Raw genomic sequence first — 20100 nt, 5'->3', positions numbered from 1 at the left:
CCCATTTGGTTACAATTGCGTGTAGAGGCTGATAACCGCAAAACCCTACTTAATGCCTCTAATTATTATGAGGCAAAGAAAAGTTAACAACATGTTGGTTGTAGACATTCAATCGATTTGTTAGGCCTATTTTTCTTGATCACTATAAATTTATAAGAGCTAGCTATAGGTTAAACAAAACCTAGGGTTCTCATACACAAATTAAAAAATATCAAAGTATGCTCGTGAATAACATGTTCAAACTCCTAATAAAAACAAATTTTTAATAATTTATTTTTAGTTTTGAGAAAAAAGGAGAGAATATGGAGATTGGATCAACGTATGTGAGAGAGATCAATAATACAACATGAACTTATCCTCTCTTTTGCTTTCATCAAACCACAAGCTATTGCTACTACTCGTACAACTACTACTTATTAAATGATTTATCTCATCCATTCCATAACCTTCCATTGATCTCTCAGTTTCTTCATGATGATAATCATGATGCTCCATCTTCACTCTTGTTACTGTACTTGTTGTACTTGACCCACTTCTTACATCACTCAACAACATTATTCCCTTATTTGCACTTTGCTTCTGGCTGTCGTCTTGATGGCTCATTACGAACTTGTTGCTGTCTAGAGAATTTACCAAACTGCCCATGTCTTCTTGGTATAATAGTTGTTGTTGTCGGCCCATCATCGTCATCATCCCCCGATGAGGCGTGATCAGCTGGTTTGTAGATATTGAGGGGTCATAAGGAAGAAGACTATTGATCATGTTGTAGTGTGATGATGGTGATGGTGATGATGATGATGATGAAGCAATGGCTGAGAGATGATGATGTCGTGGAGGAGCCATAGTGGCAATGAGTTTCTTCTTAAGCTTAGTGTTCCAATAGTTCTTGATGTCATTATCAGTTCTACCATGCAGGTGAGCTGCTATTACTGACCACCTGCATTTTCAACATGATTTACTCCTTTATATAACCACAATAATTAAATGAAATATATACTTTTGAGCTTCATTAGTTGTCAAAGTGAATTTTCTCCTATTTCTTTTCCTAAATTATGAACAAAAGAATATGCCCTCAAAAGGAGGCAATTATACTGCACAAAATGGGGCATGTAAAAGCTAAATCAATTATTTTAATTAAGAAAAAAAAATAGATGAAATCTTCCTTGAAACATGCAAACTCTCTTGCTTTTTGATACCCACTTTCTCCATTTCTTTCACATGATTTAAACAAGTTATCTTTTCACCTTTAAGATCAGATAATCAAGACCAAGAATAATAATATTGGAATCATCAGTTATACTATAGGAAGTTGAAGCTAGACTTTTTTAACCTGCTTCCGATGGAGGCAAAGAGGCTGCAGATAATATTGTCTTCTTCCTCAGTGAAATCTCCATGTCTTATGTTTGGTCTCAAATAATTCAACCATCTCAGTCTGCAACTCTTCCCACATCTCCTTAAACCTTTATATATATCATATTATACAAGATAAATAAAATCAACCAAGACCCACCAAAGGTTTAAAATTTAAAGAAAACCCATAAAAAATACAAGACATTATTAACCCATTCAAATCATGAGATATTATACCAGCTTTCCGAGGGAGAGTTATCCAATTCCCACCAGTTCCTTGTTTCTCTATGTAGTCTTTAAGCTTTGCGTCTTCTTCAGGAGACCATGGACCTCTCTTTACATTTTCCTTGTCACAACATGGAGCTCTCCCCATCTCTCTCCGATCTCTCTCAGTCCTTAGCTAATCTATGTGTTTTGCTTGAGGAAGTTTGGTTTTGTTTTTTGAAAGAGAGAAGAAGAGAAAGAAAAAGAGTTCTCTGGTTCTGTAATTATCAAAGACAAAGACATATTTATTGCATATGTATAGGAAACGCCCAAGTCAATGAAAAACTTATTTTTATTTTTCTTTCCATAAGCCTTTTACTCTTCTCCACATGTGGATTAACTTCATTAGTATATTGGAGAGAGAGAGAGCGCGCGCGCGGTGAATATAAAAATAAAAATGAGTGTGTGTTTTTTTTGGTCACCAAAGCAAAACAATTACAGCTGGTTTAAGTGGTCAAAGTGGAGATTTTTTGTTAACAATTCTTGAAGACGAAATTAAACTTTAGTTAATCTAGTGATTCAATGCTCTTTTATTTTTATATATTTTTCAAAAAATTGGACAAATGGTTTTGCGAAGGAAAAAATTGGACTAATGGGTTAAAGTTTCCTTTGACGTCCCCTTATCGACCGAATTCTACAGGTTTTCGGTCTGCAGTAAATTAAATCAAACCAACATGGTTTACAGTTTTACTTCTGCAGATTTAGATTGTCTATCATTCATAATTTTCTTTTATAATTACCCAAATATATATTAAAGAAATTACATCTGCAGTATTAATGCAGGATGCTATTTTTCTCTAAATATAAAAGAAGAAAAATCAATCTCTATTTAGAGGAAAAAAGTAATTTTTTTTATCTATTATAGCATTTAAATACAAAAATATTTATGAGTTGGTGATGCTTTTATTAAAAGTTTTGTGCACGTATTATTCATGCTTATGATTGCAATTATATCCGATGATGTACAGTTTTTATCAGATGTTATGCTAGTCTTAAGACATAACACTATTATACGCAACTACAAACATTATTTTGGTCAAATCTCAAAAAAAAAAAAAATTCTTTGTATATAAATATCTATTTGATAGAAATGATAACATACTCAAAAAGTAATTATATATATATGGTATAAGAATCTGGTAAAAGGGAAAAAGACTATTATAATGAGAAAATGTGCATGTAGATTTTAGAGTAGAGTAGTGTTCCAAAAAACAATGCGTAGATTTTAGAGTCCGACATTTGTGCATGGTATTTAATTTTTTTGGAACACTGCACCAATTTAAAAAAAAAAAGAATAGTTCATGGACTTGACGCTGCCCAAATGTTAGTGTGACTGGTGAGGAGAAAAAAAATCAAATAAAATAACACGAGAATTTGACATTCAACCAAAAATAGAGAAAGCATGAAAGTGATGTGTACTTATTTTCCTAAAGAAAACAAGTGAAATCTTTGACTAAAAGTCATTTTCCACAAGACTTTGTCAAAGTGATTGATCACGAGGCCACCACACATACCTATATTCTTTTTTTTTTCTGATCAATTTTCTTTTGATCAAACCTATATTCTTATGGGAAGAATATTGTACACACAACCATTTAGACTTCGAATAGTAACTGTGGATTGAACGGTGCGGGATAAACAGTTCAACTACGGTACGGTTTTAACAGTTATAAAAACGTATAAATATATAGTATATGTAAAGATTTTTGTTATTGTTAACTGCGGTACGGAACGAGGCGGTTGTAAAAATTCGAAGCCTTAATATTTTCAACAAAGACATGCGAGACATTGGCAACAAAAATAGGAATTTTGATGGGTCAGCGGGTTAATTTGGTGTGGCATTTCCCAAGGCAATATGTAAGGAATTTTGATGGATCAACCAAAATAAACTAAAATAGAATATGAAGTAAAAGAAATACTCAAATCTTATTCTATTTCTCACTCCATAATGAGATTTTCTTCATAAATATAATCATTAATTTTTTATTTATCCATTATTCCATTATAGAGTAAAAATTAAATAAAATTGAAATATTTTTATTCCATATTTCATTTGTTGACAAATGTTGAAGTGAATCCAAAACTCTAGGGATCCAAACTGATATTCTCAGATATTTCTCTAGTTAACACTTGGATCAAAAAATGTTGTATGAAAGACAAGATTATGCTAATCTCTATCTTTCTTGTGGAAACAATGTGTGATTAAGCCATATGAACTTGTTCTTGTTATGTTGATGAGCATCTATCATTTGTCTTATCAATTTTAGGGAAAATTATTTTTTTAAAGCAAAAAAATGATAACTATGTCCATTTAGACTAATATCTATTTTATGTCATTTTTGCCCATAACATCCTTTAATATTTTTGAAAATAAATTTAATAAATAGTTTTACAAACAAAAGAAAATTGAAAAAATAGTAACTTTTGATAAAATACCAATATGAACTTAGTGGTATTTTTTTCAGTTCTAAAAATGTTTAAATCATAAATTTCAGATTATATTCTAAATAAAGTAAAAATTGCATTCTGCGAAGTAGAAAACAAAATCCACTTTTTTCATTGAATCTACAATGTTTAGAATACGTGATCTACGTAAATAAGAGTATTCTAAAAATATTTAGAATATACATTTCGCGCTTAACCAACCGATCTAAAATCTTTAGAAATCAAAATCTACACATTAATATAAATCTACAACACGTAGAAACCGACTTCTACAGATTTACTGTAAATCTAAAACATGTAGAAATCAAAATCTATATATTACTATAATTCTAAAAACCTGTAGAAATCGATTTCTACAGATTAGTTGTATTCTACGGATAAGAAATCAGTTCCTAAAAATATGGAAACAAAATATGTGGGAATATTCACTTTCATATTTTGAAAAAGTCATTTTTTTATAAAATAACAAAAAAAACAAAAAAACAAAAAAAATATAACTTTAAAGGTATTATTGTCATTTTGAAAATAATTAGCCTAATAGAACATAAAATATATGAGATTAGTCTAAAGGGACATAGTTATCATTTTTTTGCACTAAAAAACAATTTTCCCTCAATTTTATACGTGAAGTTCTTATTGGATGCTCATATGTTTTTATTACAGTTTTTGTTGGTTACTGAACAAACACCATCACCAACCAACATCTAATTACTAAAAATGAAAAAAAAAACATGAAAATCGTGTTACTTACAGGTTTGTTTTGTGTTAGAAAAATCTAAAGGATCCGGGTCGGACTTATACTATATAATCCAGTTACAGTGTCGATAACGGGTCGGGTCGTGTCATGACGGGTGCTCCTCTCACCAACCACACCCACACCAACGAGGTTGGTGAGAGATTATAGTAGGCTACGTCTCACCGTCCATATCTTCTCAACATGATATCAACGGTGTAAAAGCATTACAACATTATACACCCATAACACACGATCACATCTACACCAACCATATAAACCGAAGGGACGTTAGCACGAGAAGAGCGGACAAAACAGAGAGCGAGTCGAACTCCGAGTCACACGGCAAGTTATTCTCCTCCACTCACTCTTTATCTCAGTATATCTCTCATCTTCTCCTCGTTACTCTGCTCTTCTCTCCTCAAGATCTTGAACCCTCTCGTTAACAGGTTTGTTTTCTTGTTCATCAATAGTTGCTCTGTCTCCGTTTAGATCTGTACATAGTTTTGGTACCTTACATGTAATAACACGTTCTTGATTTTTAATTTTTTGTTTGTGTTGTTAAATCTTACATAACTAAGTTCATGCTTTTAGATCTTGATCGTGTCGGTGGAAACTGTACTAATCTTTTTGGATATATATTTATTTGTATTTCAAGAAATGGAAACGTTCCTATTCACATCTGAATCAGTCAACGAGGGACATCCCGACAAGCTCTGCGACCAAGTTTCCGACGCCATCCTCGATGCTTGCTTAGAACAAGACCCTGAAAGCAAAGTCGCTTGCGAGACATGCACCAAGACCAACATGGTCATGGTGTTCGGCGAGATCACGACCTCTGCTAAAGTAGACTACGAGAAGATCGTTAGATCCACTTGCAGAGAGATCGGTTTCATCTCAGCCGATGTTGGTCTCGACGCTGACAAGTGCAACGTCTTGGTCAACATCGAGCAACAGAGTCCCGACATTGCTCAGGGAGTCCACGGTCATTTAACCAAGAAGCCTGAGGATATCGGAGCTGGTGATCAGGGACATATGTTCGGTTACGCTACAGATGAGACGCCTGAGCTAATGCCGTTGACTCATGTCTTGGCCACCAAGCTTGGTGCTAAGCTTACTGAAGTGAGGAAGAACAAGACTTGTCCCTGGCTGAGACCTGATGGTAAGACGCAAGTCACCGTCGAGTACAAGAACGATGGTGGAGCCATGATTCCCATTAGAGTCCACACGGTCTTAATCTCAACTCAGCATGATGAAACCGTCACCAACGATGAGATCGCCGCTGACTTGAAGGAGCATGTGATCAAGCCGGTTATTCCCGCTAAGTACCTTGATGAGAACACCATCTTTCACCTAAACCCATCTGGTCGTTTTGTGATCGGAGGGCCTCACGGTGATGCTGGACTCACGGGGAGGAAGATCATCATCGACACTTATGGTGGTTGGGGTGCTCACGGTGGAGGTGCTTTCTCAGGGAAAGACCCGACCAAGGTTGATAGAAGTGGTGCTTACATCGTTAGGCAGGCTGCAAAGAGTGTGGTTGCAGCGGGACTCGCACGCCGCTGTATAGTCCAAGTGTCGTACGCTATTGGAGTACCTGAGCCTCTCTCGGTGTTTGTTGATACTTACAAGACCGGGACCATACCAGACAAGGATATACTCGTGTTGATCAAGGAGGCCTTTGACTTCAGGCCGGGCATGATGGCTATTAACCTTGACTTGAAGAGAGGAGGTAACTTCAGGTTCCAGAAAACAGCTGCGTATGGTCATTTCGGACGTGACGACCCTGACTTCACTTGGGAGGTCATCAAGCCACTCAAGCCCAAGGCTTAAAAAAAAAAGCTGGCTATTGCAAGAACTCTGAGTTGTTGAGACACTTACCATTATTATTGCAAAAGATTTGAATAATCCCTTACACTCACATATGTTTTTGCTGCCATTTGAACTCGGAACACAAGGCCAATGGTCAGAAGATTTGAATTTGATCATGTTTTGAATTTTCTGCCTCTTTTTCTTTCTTTCTTAATATATCTTGTATTGTAATTTTGATTGTGTAATCAAGAAATCCATTGTTGTAGTGTTAAACATTAATTATAATTATGTGCAAGAATATAAAGATACCGAATTAAGCAGAAGAAGTACGAGAAATATATGCAAGTATCCGCTGATTTTTGAGGGCTTTTTTATTCTCACATTTGATTATTTTTTTTCATCTAAAATTTTCACATTACAAGCATTACAAAGATACCAAGCTGACTGTTGTATAAAACAACACCAGAGTCTAAAGCAGGCTACCGTATACTATCTAATATTCCAGAGTCTAAGCTAACGATTTGTTAGAAACAAACCCTAGAAACAAAGATCGATAACCTAACACAAGGAGGGCAAAGCCTAACGTTTATTAACAACAACACAAGCTACCACTAAATATTGATAGTCGATTGAAAGTTCCGCAGTCCAGGGATAAGACGGAGGAGCGCAGGAGATGCGGAACAACCAAGTACGAGACGAATTGTTCCGCATCTACAATGGACGAATTTCTACTATGGGATCTTGGTTGTAGAAATGCGTTGGTCGATGTTAAATGGATCTAGATGCGGAACAACCAAGATCCATTTAACGACCAATGCAACACCTGTTATATTTTAACTTAAAATAGTGACTCCAACTAGTTCAAATTCTATAGTAGTGCCCCCAACTATAAACTATCTTAGATCCGCCACTGAGAGGATGTACGACCAAAGGCGGAAGAGACCCAAAGCAAGGGGAACCGGCAAAGAACTAGCCCAAAACCAACGATTATCAAGAACATAAGAACCAAGAACGAGAATCTAAATTCTGTCCACCTAATTTTCACTTGAAAGAGTCAAAGCCAAGAACTAAGCATCTCCACAAGATATACAAGCGGTTATCCTCACATTTGATTTAATCATAGTATATTTTCTCAAAAGTAATAAAAACTTGAGAAATCTAGTTTTTGCAAATTATTTGGAAGATATCAAGAGTATGAAAAAAAATTTCTGCGGTTTAGAGATCATTCATGTACCAAAAACACAGAATTCAAAGGTAGATAGTATAGCACGCAATGCCAAGAAACAACCGTTTTATTTCGTTCACATGGATGCGAAACTGCTGATTTGGTTTACAGAGTTAGTATGAGTCTGTTTAAGTTGATGATAAAAATAAATTTGATCTTTTTTTGAAATTTATGTAGGTTATTCCAACAAACATGCAATATATGTTAAATTAGTATAAGACTGATTACATAGCAATATCAATTTTTAGATTGTGAAATTACTAAAGAAAACATACACCAATGCAACCCATGTTAAATGGACGAATTTCTCTTTGACATTTTTAATCATGGATATTCGAATATTCGAACTTATAGAAGACTCCAAATTAATATGTAAACTAGATTTCCACCCGCACAACCGTGCGGGTATATATTTTCACATTTATATATATAGATATTTGTTTTACATAATTATTATGTATTTTTAATGTTACTCACATATTTAAATGTTTGTATAGTTATGCCAAATATAATAATTTCATAGTTTTCATGCTGTAAATTAAAATCATCACATATATATGTTGCTTATTATATATTTGTCTTATTGAATTTGCGTTTGATTACAAAACTAAATTTTTTAATGCATGAAACAACATATATGAAAACAATTTTGTATTTAATTTATTATAATCATCATCCGTAATTCAAATTGCTAGATTTTTTTAGTAATTTTTTAATGTTTATTAATTTTATATAATAAATTACTGTATATTGAAAAGTTTAAGATAAGATAAATATTTTACATGTATTATATAGTTTACTAATATTAATCCGTTCTACCAACATATTACATTTTTAGCATAAATATTTTATATTTATGAAAATAAAATATAAAATAATTTTATCATATTTTCTTCAATATAACATTTTTATTTTAAAATGACAGATATTATTATAAAATTGATAAAATAGGATATAATTTAATTCTTTTAGTAACATTTCATTACTAATTATAAAATTAGTTGAAAATATTTATATTTAATTTATGACAATTAAGATCTTATTATAATCTTTTTCAAGAGATTTGTTAGAATTTTAATTTTTTCAAAAAAAAAAATTAAAAGATATAAAAGATATTATGATTAAAGTAGTTAAAAATATTATGTATATTAGCATTAGTGATATACATTTAATATAAAATTGAAATTATGGTCCAAATAAAAATATCACTCATCAAAAAATCATGATTTTTATTTTATTAGAAAACAAATTTGAAAAAATTAAAATAAAAATAAATATTTATTTCTAACAAAATTTTTAAAAATTATTGGAAAATGTATTTGTGAAATTAATTAATTTTATTTTATTTAAATTTTCGTTTATAAACCAAAACTATATTTAATTTTAATTTCTAATTATATTTTATGATAATTTAAATTAAAACTAACTAATTTTTGAAAGTAAATTTAAAAAGATTCTAAGAAGATTTTAAAAAAATTTTGTTAGAATATTTTAAATATATTCATTTGTATTTCAAATAAATGATAAAGATATTAAAAGATATAATAATGAACTTATGTAAAAATAAAATATGATATTTTCTAGGAGTGGTCCAAACTAAAAAAATCACACATGAAAAGAAGTCATGACTTCTGTTTTAATATATAATAGTGGTGCGATCCATGGATCGACTCTATTTTAATGGATATTCAAATAAGATCTAATATATGATCTTTTATTGGTGTGACCACAAGAGTTTACTATCGTGGGGATCTTTGACACTTATAAGTCATAGATGTGCAAGTGTTGACAGTTTTTATTTTTTAGAATGGTTTCTGGTGTTTGTTTTTCAAAAACCATTTTGTTAGTCAATCAAAAATTTAAAAAAAATTGATTCCCTAAAATAAAAGTAGGAAAACAAAAAAAAACTCTTTTTATAGCTAATTAAGAATTTAGCAAAAGAATTTTCCTATAAACTAGAGAACCAAGTTTTTACATGCTATATCAACTTTTTAAGTGAAAAACCACAATCGATGTTTTTTTTAGTTTTTAAGCACGTAGCTTCTTATATGTATATTTTGTTATATATCTTTTTGTTAATATTAATATCATCAACATTGATTAAATGTGTATGTCTAAAGTAAATATATTCCTATTTTATAAATATTTTGTATTATTCATAAATAAATTTATGATTTATCCTTTTAGTAAAGTATGGTTTTTGTCAAAAATATGAAAACTTTGAAACATTTTAGTTGTAAAATATAAAAATTTACATATTTGAATAATTATTAGTATTTTGTTATATTATTTAAAAATCTGATTTAGGTTTTTGCAAAACTAGTAAAACATAGAAAAACTAAAAACCAAAATTAAAAAAAATATAAAATTTGAAAGTCAAAAACAAAATCTAAAAATTAAACTAAAAAATAAAAATCTAAAAACCAAAATTTAAAAACCAATAATAAAAATTAAAACCAAAAACTATCAAAACAATCATGGCCGTAATCATCTAGTTTTCAAAGAACCGAAGAAGTATATTGACGAGTGTTAAAACCCCAAGGTTATAACCTTGTTATTTTTAATTAAATACACATTGTCTATATATTAGTGTTAATACACTCCATGATTTATTTTATTATAATTTCGTAGTTGCTAATGATCATTGTATATGACCCCTTTAGAATATTTTGGATTCGATTTTAATTGGACTTTTTTCCATCCCACAAGCCCAAAGTGCCCATGATTACAACACAAAGCATAACGCATGAGATCGTATCTTGTTCTCATTTTTTTCGCTGGAATGACGATCACCATTTTGTAAGTAGCAGTAAACTATCTTACAAAGCTTTTTAGTTTAGAGAGTGGTAAACAACCATTACCTCCTCTATAATTGCACTCCATTTTCTAAGTGTGAAGTCCACGCAGACTTTCGGAGTTGAGTAGAACAAGTTGCCTGACTACTACACACGTGGTTCTTATGTATTTTTCTTTTTTTTTTTGCGACAATTGGAGGCAATTCCATCACGCGAAAATTATAAACTAGATCTGTTACAAAAGAAAAAAAATTATAAACAAGATCAATGATCTTTTGAAAATGAAAAAAAAATGGAATACTGATTATACCAAAAAATTTAAACTGATTTAGTGTTAGATAAAACTTATTTAATAGACTAGTATATAATCTTCTTATTTTCTTCATCCAATGCAATATGATATATATCTTTAGACCGTTACACATGTATTTATTTTGGATCTTGGTGACAGCCCGAAGAAAAGCAGCTTTTTGTTACTATAGCTATTTTTGTTTACATTAGTTATTGGGCCCCCGACAGAATGTAATATTCATTCCCATTTTCGAATCCAATGAACACTTGTTACATCATCACATGCATAAAAACTTAATGGTTCATCTGATATAAAAAAAATTAACAACGAGCTGAATTTGTTAAAAAGCTGGTAAAAAAAATTGTTTTGAAAAAAGTATTTACATAATCAAATTGTTTGAAACCGAGAATTGAGATGAATAGTCATTTCAATTGGTGATGATGAGTCCAAGTATAAAAATGAAAACTTTAATATAATTAAAACTATTGATAATTAATTAATTTAAAATAATCAAAAATCTAAACGTTCTTATATTTAGATATTTCATAAAGCATATTATCCGTGAATAGCTTAGCTGAGAAATATGGTTGCTAATCTTTGTTCATTACAAGAAGTAGAACACACTTATGACTTAACCCAGGAAGCAAAGAGGAGATTATGAATTGGTTAACTTTATGAATCTATATCAAAAACAAACTCAATTTTCCTGCCAGACTATATATTAGTTTAAATACTCTCTGGTTGAACAGGATTAGATCAGGAAGCATATGTTTAATGGAATGCATGCACCAAAACAATATACCTATTGTTAATCTCAAATTATCAGGAGCAAATAATTGAGGAATTGTTTTTAAAATCAAAGAGGCAAATCAATAATGAATTGTTCTGTTGAAAAATGAATTAATGATTTTTTTTTTTGGACAGGCGGTCCCGCAACCGTCGATCATCAAGACTCTTGCCACCGTTACCGACAAATATAGTGAAAGCTTATATTTCATTTATTTACAAATATAATCATTTACTATTTATTTTTACATTAAAATCCGAATACTATTCAACATTGTCCTTTTGGGGACATATGATCAATTTAATTTGGTTAGGAAATATAAAACTTAATTTTCAACTCAGTGGAGTAGGACCGTGGGACAAAAGAGGTTCGGAAGTATTCCATAATTCGAAAAATTGATTAAAATACCCAAATTGTCTATTATTTTTTCAAAATACATTCACTTAAAAATATTATAGCATTTGAGTTTAAAATTTAGTTATTATTGTTTATGGTTTAATATTTAAAGGGTGTGGTTGAGTTTATAAACTTTTATAAAAAATGATAAACTATTCTTAAATATTTATAAATAATTTATGAGAATTAGTTTAATTTTTATCACAAATTTAAAGTATTTTTGAAAATATTATTTTAAAAAATTAAATTTAAAAATGGTATAATATTTATGGTAAAACTGAAATTTCCTCTTTCAAATATTATAAGAAATTTAACAAGCCTGCTAAATTCAAAATAATATATTTGTTGTGTTCCATCATAAAAATTAATTTACCACTGTCTCTGTATTTTCCAGAATATATATATAATCTCATAAAATAGAATAAAATAAAATAAAAGAATTGCAACTCGAAAAACTTTGAGAAAAATTTGGACATTCATTTTCGACTCGATTTTAGTTGGTTCATATTGAATCTGAGTTCACTGCGTTTTAAATATGTGTAAAATTATAGTGTAAATATCATCTCTATTTTTCTATCCAAGATCCATAAATTTATTCAAAACTAAAAATAATAATAAATAAACTAAAAAAATTAATTAAATATTTTAAATTTTAGATTTAAAATTTATTCAACTTAAAAACATTAAAATATGAAATGTATAAATAATAATTCGTTACAGCTAAATAATAAATGAAACATTGAAAAGTGAACACATATAACCTTAGTTATGGGGCTTTAAGATTGGAATTAGGATTATTCAAGTCGGTTTATCTTTTTCTTTTATTTTGAACACCCAAACATTATATTAAATTAAATACTAAACGGGTTTAAGAGGATCGCCAATGGTTATCCTCATTTTATCTCTCATAATGAAGTAAATTCAAAATGAGCATATATTTTGCTCCAATAGTTCTCTTGATTTTCCTCTCAGAAAATAGTTTCAAATATATTATACTATTACTACGTACTATTCCCTCCGTTCCAAAAAAAATACATGTTCTAGAAAAAATGGTTTCAAAAAGTTATTTAAAAAAAAATTCCAACTGATTGTAAACTTCAAGAAAACTAATTGCATTTTCTGGATTTTTATTGGTTTAAGACTATAGGAAATGGATAATAAAAAAAACAATTATGAAATAGAGAGAGTATTAATTTTATAATAATTGTTATTTTTTTTATTAAACTTACAATTTTACCCAAATATGATTTTATTTTAATTAAATATTCTTTATAGTTTAGTTTAAAAAAATATACACGGGTTTATATAAACTTATAATTATATTATGAAAGTATTAATAATTTCTTTAAAGTATAAAACAAATATTGAATTTTTTAGATATAATAAATTATATAAAATTTTAAATACTAATTTATAAATAAAAAAGTTTATCACAAAATGAAAACTAAATTGAGGGAATACTATTTACAAACTCATTTTCCCTTCAAAATGATGCACAATTGAAAAAGTTTTTCTTTATTTTCTTATCTTTTTCTTCAAAATAAGTTACTATTGGAGATTGTCTAAACTGTTACATTTGAAACGCTTCTTATCAAGTTCTGATTTTATGCGTATAATTTTTTTGACATTTTGATCGCTTTTGTTTCGTTTTTTTTTGTCTGTTCCCATTCACGTTTTAGAATCTGGGTAAAATGTCCATGAAAAAGTAGATCAGATAAGCTTACCTCTTATACGAGTATATAATAAATGTATGTGAATTACATATTTCATTGTATGTATTTAGTTACACTGTTTTTTGTTTTGAGCTTACCAATTTATTTACCATCTAGCATTTCCTTGGCCCTATCATAATAATGTTCTTATTTCCATCAAGTACGATGTAACTTACAGGAACAAACAAAAGAAAATTGGTAAGCTCAATATTCGATTAATCATTACAATTTTACATATTCTGGTTAACACATTTTGTCATTTCTCTAAGCCCTAACACAGTCTCGGTTAGCAGTTTCTTTCGATCAACAATTTTTTCTCATTTGCCATTAGTTTAATAGCTTTAACAACTTCACTTCACATCTTGTAATATATTACCATCATAGCGAAAGAAAGAAGAAAAATAGAGAGAAAATATAAGGCTGGTGGTAGATTTTGAAGATTATGAGACGCAGCGGTATCTGCTTATGGTTGTAGTATGGCAACCAGTTTTGAAACCACTTGTCCTTGTATCAGTCAATTTTGTGTGAATGAGATTTTAACCTAAGATTTTCCATAAATTGATAGCATGTAAGTATATCACACGGGAGCAACGTAATAATGCTACTGAGGTTTTATATTTTTAGACTGTTTAAGTCTTTAAGAGTTTAGGTGAGTGGACCACCCTCTTCATTATGAATTTTTGTGACTGGGTCCAAATAGTGAATCTCATTTCCATCATAAACGCTTATAATATATGCCAAACTTATGTCCATCTCTCTCTCTCTCTCTCTCTCTCTCTCTGCATTTATATACTCCGTTCTTTTTTTTTTTTTGAACTGAATATATACTCCATTCTTCTTCTCTCCATTTCACAAAAAAGAGGAAAACCACAAAAATGGGTAGCTCTCTGATCTCTCTTCTCCCAATCTTCCACTTGTTGGTGTTATTAGGATCCTCAGTAAATGCTTATTGGCCACCATCACCTGGTTACTGGCCAAGCTCCAAGGTTGTTTCCTTGAGCTTCTACAAAGGTTTTAGGAATCTTTGGGGTCCTCAGCATCAGAGAATGGACCAAAATGCTCTTACCATCTGGCTTGATAGAGTCTCAGGTACTAACAATTCAACTCTGCTTTTCATTTTCTCAAATGTGTATTTCAAATTTGATTTGAAGCTTATATGGCTTTCTATTGATAATGTACTTGGGGTGTGTGTATATATATAGGAAGTGGATTCAAGTCAGTGAAGCCATTCAGATCAGGTTACTTTGGAGCATCCATCAAACTCCAACCTGGATACACTGCTGGAGTCATCACATCTCTCTATGTGAGAGCTAGACTCTCTTAATTAGGACTTATAACTACATTAAATTTGATCTTAACTAAAATTAATCAAATCAAATTTGTGCAGCTATCAAATAATGAGGCACATCCAGGCTTCCATGATGAAGTGGACATAGAATTTTTGGGGACAACATTTGGAAAACCATACACACTTCAGACAAATGTTTACATTAGGGGAAGTGGTGATGGCAGAATCATTGGTCGTGAAATTAAGTATCGCTTGTGGTTTGATCCCACTTCAGGTTTTCACCATTATGCTATTCTTTGGAACCCTAGAGAAATCATGTAAGCCATCTTCCACTTAATTATCTCATAAAAATACTTTTTAGGTTCTTAAGAGAGAAAGCTATGAACTTTATTTTCCTGGCCTCGCACCTAGGTGGATGAATCTAGTCGAGCCATATAGTAAACTAAAAAGTTAACTTTTATTATAAATTCAAAATAGTTTCCGTAGGGTTTCATTATTCGGGCAAGGACAGTTGCAGGTAGAGACAAACAAGACAGAGACAATGACCGTACGACGTTGGACAATCATACTTGATTTCTTGTTGTTGTTTAGAAATAATTATTGATATTCTCATGTCATTCGTGTTTGGGTCTAACCATAGTGCCAGCTTTACTAATTCTTCTAATTAAGTGTGAGTCCTGGTGCGACCACATCGATGGGACAGACACCATATATATCAGAGAATTTTGATTTATTTTGTATTAAATCTCACAGTTTTATTATTTTATATGAATGTTACTATACAACATACATATTTTCCTATCTGAGCATATTCCTGATTTAGTAAACTATATCAATTTTCAGACTAATATTATTTTCTCCATCTACAATTTCAGATTTTTGGTCGATGATATTCCCATAAGAATATACCCAAAGAAGAGTGCGGCCACATTTCCTTTAAGACCAATGTGGCTTTATGGTTCCATATGGGACGCCTCTTCTTGGGCAACCGAAGATGGTAAATACAAAGCCGACTATAAATATCAGCCTTTTAGTGCCAAATACACCAACTTTAAAGCCATCGGTTGCACTGCTTATTCGTCAGCACGGTGCCATCCAGTGTCGGCTTCACCATACCGTTCTGGTGGGTTAACCCGACAGCAATACCAAGCCATGAGATGGGTTCAAACACATAGCATGGTATACAACTATTGCAAAGATTATAAGCGAGACCATTCTCTAACGCCGGAATGTTGGCGTTAGGAAAAGATTGAGGGAAGTTTCGAAGTTCCAGACTTTTAATTAAATCAAAGGAAGTACAACAAAAGCTTCGCAATTTTTGGGACTTTTTCTGTTACTATATTACTGTGGTTTTGTTTCACAAAATAAAAGTTTTTTTTTTACTTATTATCTTTGTGTAATGTGTAAATGTTTCAAATACTATGTTGTTTGTCAACTTTGCATCATAAACAAAATTGTTTGAAATGTTTTACGTTTTTCCATACCACTGATCACACTGACCTCGTCAATATGGTATACCAATAATATTAAGAAAAATGGAGAGGTCATTGACCAAAAAAAATGGAGAGGTCAAAGACCACTAGCTAGATCGATGGAAAAAAGTAAAGATGCCGAATATATATTTATTAACTAGTAAATTTATCTAGCCGCCATGAAATTATTATCGACAAATCTCAAACGACTACTTTATACTATTAGCCAACTTCAGCTTCTAGTTCTATGTTTTGGCTAAAACCCTCCATAAGTCTCCGGTATAATAATTGGTATTTTGGTTCAATCAATAATGCATGGTGATTCAAAAAGAACTAATTGCAAATGAAATTCACATTAAATAAAGTTTACAAAAAAAAAAAAAAAATTCACATTAAATAACAAGGGAAAACAATCGACAGAGTTTAAAATGCATTTCAAAGAAATAAATGTCAGGACCAAAGTGGCTAGTACGACAGCAAGTGATCGAGATAGAAAGAAAAAAATTCATATTAACTCGATTTGTTTCTTTATACAGGTCATTTCAATTAATACAATTTTTTTGAAAAGGAATTAATACAATTTTAACCAAAAGTGTTAATGCAAAATAAATGGTCTTATATACTTACACTAGGATAAGATCCGCGCCTTGCGCGGGATTAAGTTATTATTTTTATTATATTTTGGAGAATGAAACAATAGTTTGGCTTCATTTGGATTACGGGTGTTCAATCCGAATATCGGGTTGGTTTCGGTTCGGTTCAGTTTTTTTCGGTATTTGGTTAGTAAAATATAACTACTATTCTAAATCCATATTTACTTTGACTTTAGTTTTTCACATACTTTTGAAAGATTTCAACTGGACGACTAAATTGATCAGCCAATCTTATTGCTTTAAATCATTAGTGTTTATATATATATATATATATATATATATATTATTTAGTTTGAATATTTATTAAATAAAAATTCATATGCGTTATATTTTATGATCATTTGTAACTTATTATAACAAAAAAATAATCTATTGATCAAAAATTTTCCAGAGTGGGAATATTCAAATTTCTAATAATATATAGACGTTTTGAAAAATTCAAATATAACATATAAGAAAAAATATAAATGTTTTTATTATATATTTAATGTGATTTTTTAATATCTTTCAGTAATATAAAATTAAAAAAAAAGAACTAAGATACCAAAATTGTTCTCAAATATTTATTATTCATAATAATTAATTTTCATATATACGTTAATCATATTAGGTAATTTCGTAGCTTTTAATTAAGGAAAGTGCAAAAAAAATTCTGGTAGATTATTTATCAATTCGATAGTTAGTTTAATAAAAAATATAATGTAAGTCAAGATAGACCAACCTATTTTTCTAAGAATAGTATATTTTATATAGTCATTTATTAAATGAGAATTTATAATCATACAGTTCTATGATCATTCATATCATTTTATAACTCAATATTTAAATCATCGATAACAAAATTTTCAATGTGAAATCTTTAATAAGTTTATAATTTATAAATGTTTTTGAAAATTCATTGAAAGTTTTAATATTAAAATATTTATGTAATCTTATGGTATATAGTATAATCTATATATATATATATAAATATATATGTTTTATTATTAAATGATATTTTTTACTCATATGGTTTTAAAATAATGTATATCTTCTTATAATATTAAATAAAAGTTCATATTAATACAATTTTATGATCATTTGTAACTTATTATGACAAAAAAATAATCTATTGATCACAAAATTTTCAGAGTGGGGATCTTCAAATTTCTAATAATTTATAGACGTTTTGAAAAATTTTAAATATAACATATAAGAAAAATTATAAATGTTTTTATTATATATTTAATGTGATTTTTATATATATTTTAATAATATAAAATTAAAAAAAGAACTAAGATACAAAAATTGTTATCAAATATTTATTATTCATTATAATTAATTTTCACATATACGTTAATCATATTAGGTAATTTTGTAGCTTTTATTTAAGGAAAGTGCAAAACATTTTTTTGGTACGTTATTTATCAATTCGATAGTTAGTTTAATAAAAAGTGTAATATAAGTTAAGATGGACCAACCTATTTTTCTAGGAATAGTATATTTTGTATAGTTATTTATTAAATAAGAATTTATAATCATACGGTTCTATGATCGTTCATATCGTTTTATAACAAAATATTTAAATCATCGATAACAAAATTTTCAATCTGAAATCTTTAATAAGTTTATAATTTATAAATGTTCTTGAAAATTCATTGAAAGTTTTAATATTAAAATATTTATGTAATCTTATGGTATATAGTGTTTAATATATATATATATATATATATATATATTTATTTATTTATTTTATTATTAAATGATATTTTTTACTCATATGGTTTTAAAATCATGTGTATCTTCTTATAATAAAAATGTTAAACCATTGATCATTAATTTTTAACATAATAATTTTAATAGTTTTAGTCATTTATTGTCGTTTTTAAAAATTCAAAATATAACATATACGAAAAAATCTAAATTTTATTTTTATAGCTAATTTGATTGTTTAATTTATTTTAATAATATAAAATTAAACAAAAAATGATGGAGGAGATATACATTGTTATCAAATCTTTATTATTAAACTCATTAATTGTCATATATATATTAGTTATTTATGGTAATTCCGTAGGTTTTATTTAAGGAAAAAAAATATCATATCATATCATTATATCATATAGTTTGACCAACTTATATATTTAACAACATATAAAAATCGAATGTGGACCTACTTATTTTTCAATTGAATGTAATTGACTACCTAATTGAGTGCCACCTATGCATTGTGGCCTCTTTTAATTAATACAAAATTGAGGTTACATCTTTTCAAATGTTCCTCAATTAATATATAAGGGATGATTTTAAAGAAGGTTTGCTTCATTATTGTGGCTTATCGGCTATTCATCTTCAAGCTAGTTTGATTGGAGATATGCAATGCTGGGCATGACCCACACTGCTCAAGTATCATTGTTGACTTTATGAACTTGGTGAGTATGGTTTCTAAAAAAGATTAACCGGTCCAATTTTAACCAAATCAAACAAAATCTATTAAGAAAACAATTTGACTGGATATTGAATAAATACTATATTGATTTAAAAATTAAATGAAATCAAATTGAACCGAGATATAAATAACCAAAATAAAATTTGATTTATTTTTGTCAGAAAAAGATATATTTGAAGTTAATATATATATATATAATATATATATATATAATATATATATATATATATATATATATATATATATATATAATAGATTATTCATTCTTTACCAATTTATAAACATTTGCATATATGTGACAATTATAAAGACACCTTTGTAATCAGTATATAATATTCTTATATTTGGATTTCTTATAACTAATATATAAGCACCAATCAAAACTTTAAATATATATTTCAAGTAGAGGTAGATACTGGACTTCGTTACAAATATCAAGTAGATGGAT

The 20100-nt window shown here is 29.2% G+C and overlaps 3 protein-coding genes across 3 annotated transcripts; 2 read left to right on the top strand and 1 right to left on the bottom strand.

The window, feature by feature from the left end:
• Positions 1-246: 246 nt before the first annotated feature.
• LOC103857643 (transcription factor RAX2) lies at positions 247-4426 on the bottom strand. Its single transcript, XM_009134854.3, has 3 exons — positions 1588-4426; positions 1331-1460; positions 247-937 (listed from the first exon to the last, which is right to left on the bottom strand). Exons 1-3 carry the CDS (start codon positions 1721-1723, stop codon positions 334-336), a joined length of 870 nt encoding a protein of 289 aa, XP_009133102.1. The 5' UTR covers positions 1724-4426; the 3' UTR covers positions 247-333.
• A 517-nt stretch (positions 4427-4943) lies between these two features.
• Positions 4944-6892, top strand: LOC103857642 (S-adenosylmethionine synthase 3). Its single transcript, XM_009134853.3, has 2 exons — positions 4944-5241; positions 5451-6892. The coding sequence occupies exon 2, from the start codon at positions 5453-5455 to the stop codon at positions 6623-6625; it is 1173 nt and encodes a 390-aa protein (XP_009133101.1). The 5' UTR covers positions 4944-5241; positions 5451-5452; the 3' UTR covers positions 6626-6892.
• A 7691-nt stretch (positions 6893-14583) lies between these two features.
• Positions 14584-16574, top strand: LOC103857641 (probable xyloglucan endotransglucosylase/hydrolase protein 32). Its single transcript, XM_009134852.3, has 4 exons — positions 14584-14900; positions 15014-15114; positions 15199-15416; positions 15975-16574. The coding sequence occupies exons 1-4, from the start codon at positions 14687-14689 to the stop codon at positions 16339-16341; spliced, it is 900 nt and encodes a 299-aa protein (XP_009133100.1). The 5' UTR covers positions 14584-14686; the 3' UTR covers positions 16342-16574.
• The last annotated feature ends 3526 nt before the right edge of the window (positions 16575-20100 follow it).

This window comes from Brassica rapa, chromosome A03 (assembly GCF_000309985.2).
Source record: "Brassica rapa cultivar Chiifu-401-42 chromosome A03, CAAS_Brap_v3.01, whole genome shotgun sequence".
Taxonomy (NCBI): Eukaryota; Viridiplantae; Streptophyta; class Magnoliopsida; order Brassicales; family Brassicaceae; genus Brassica; species Brassica rapa.
The sequence above is the reverse complement of the archived record's forward strand: the minus strand, read 5'-3'. Positions and strand labels throughout refer to the sequence as shown.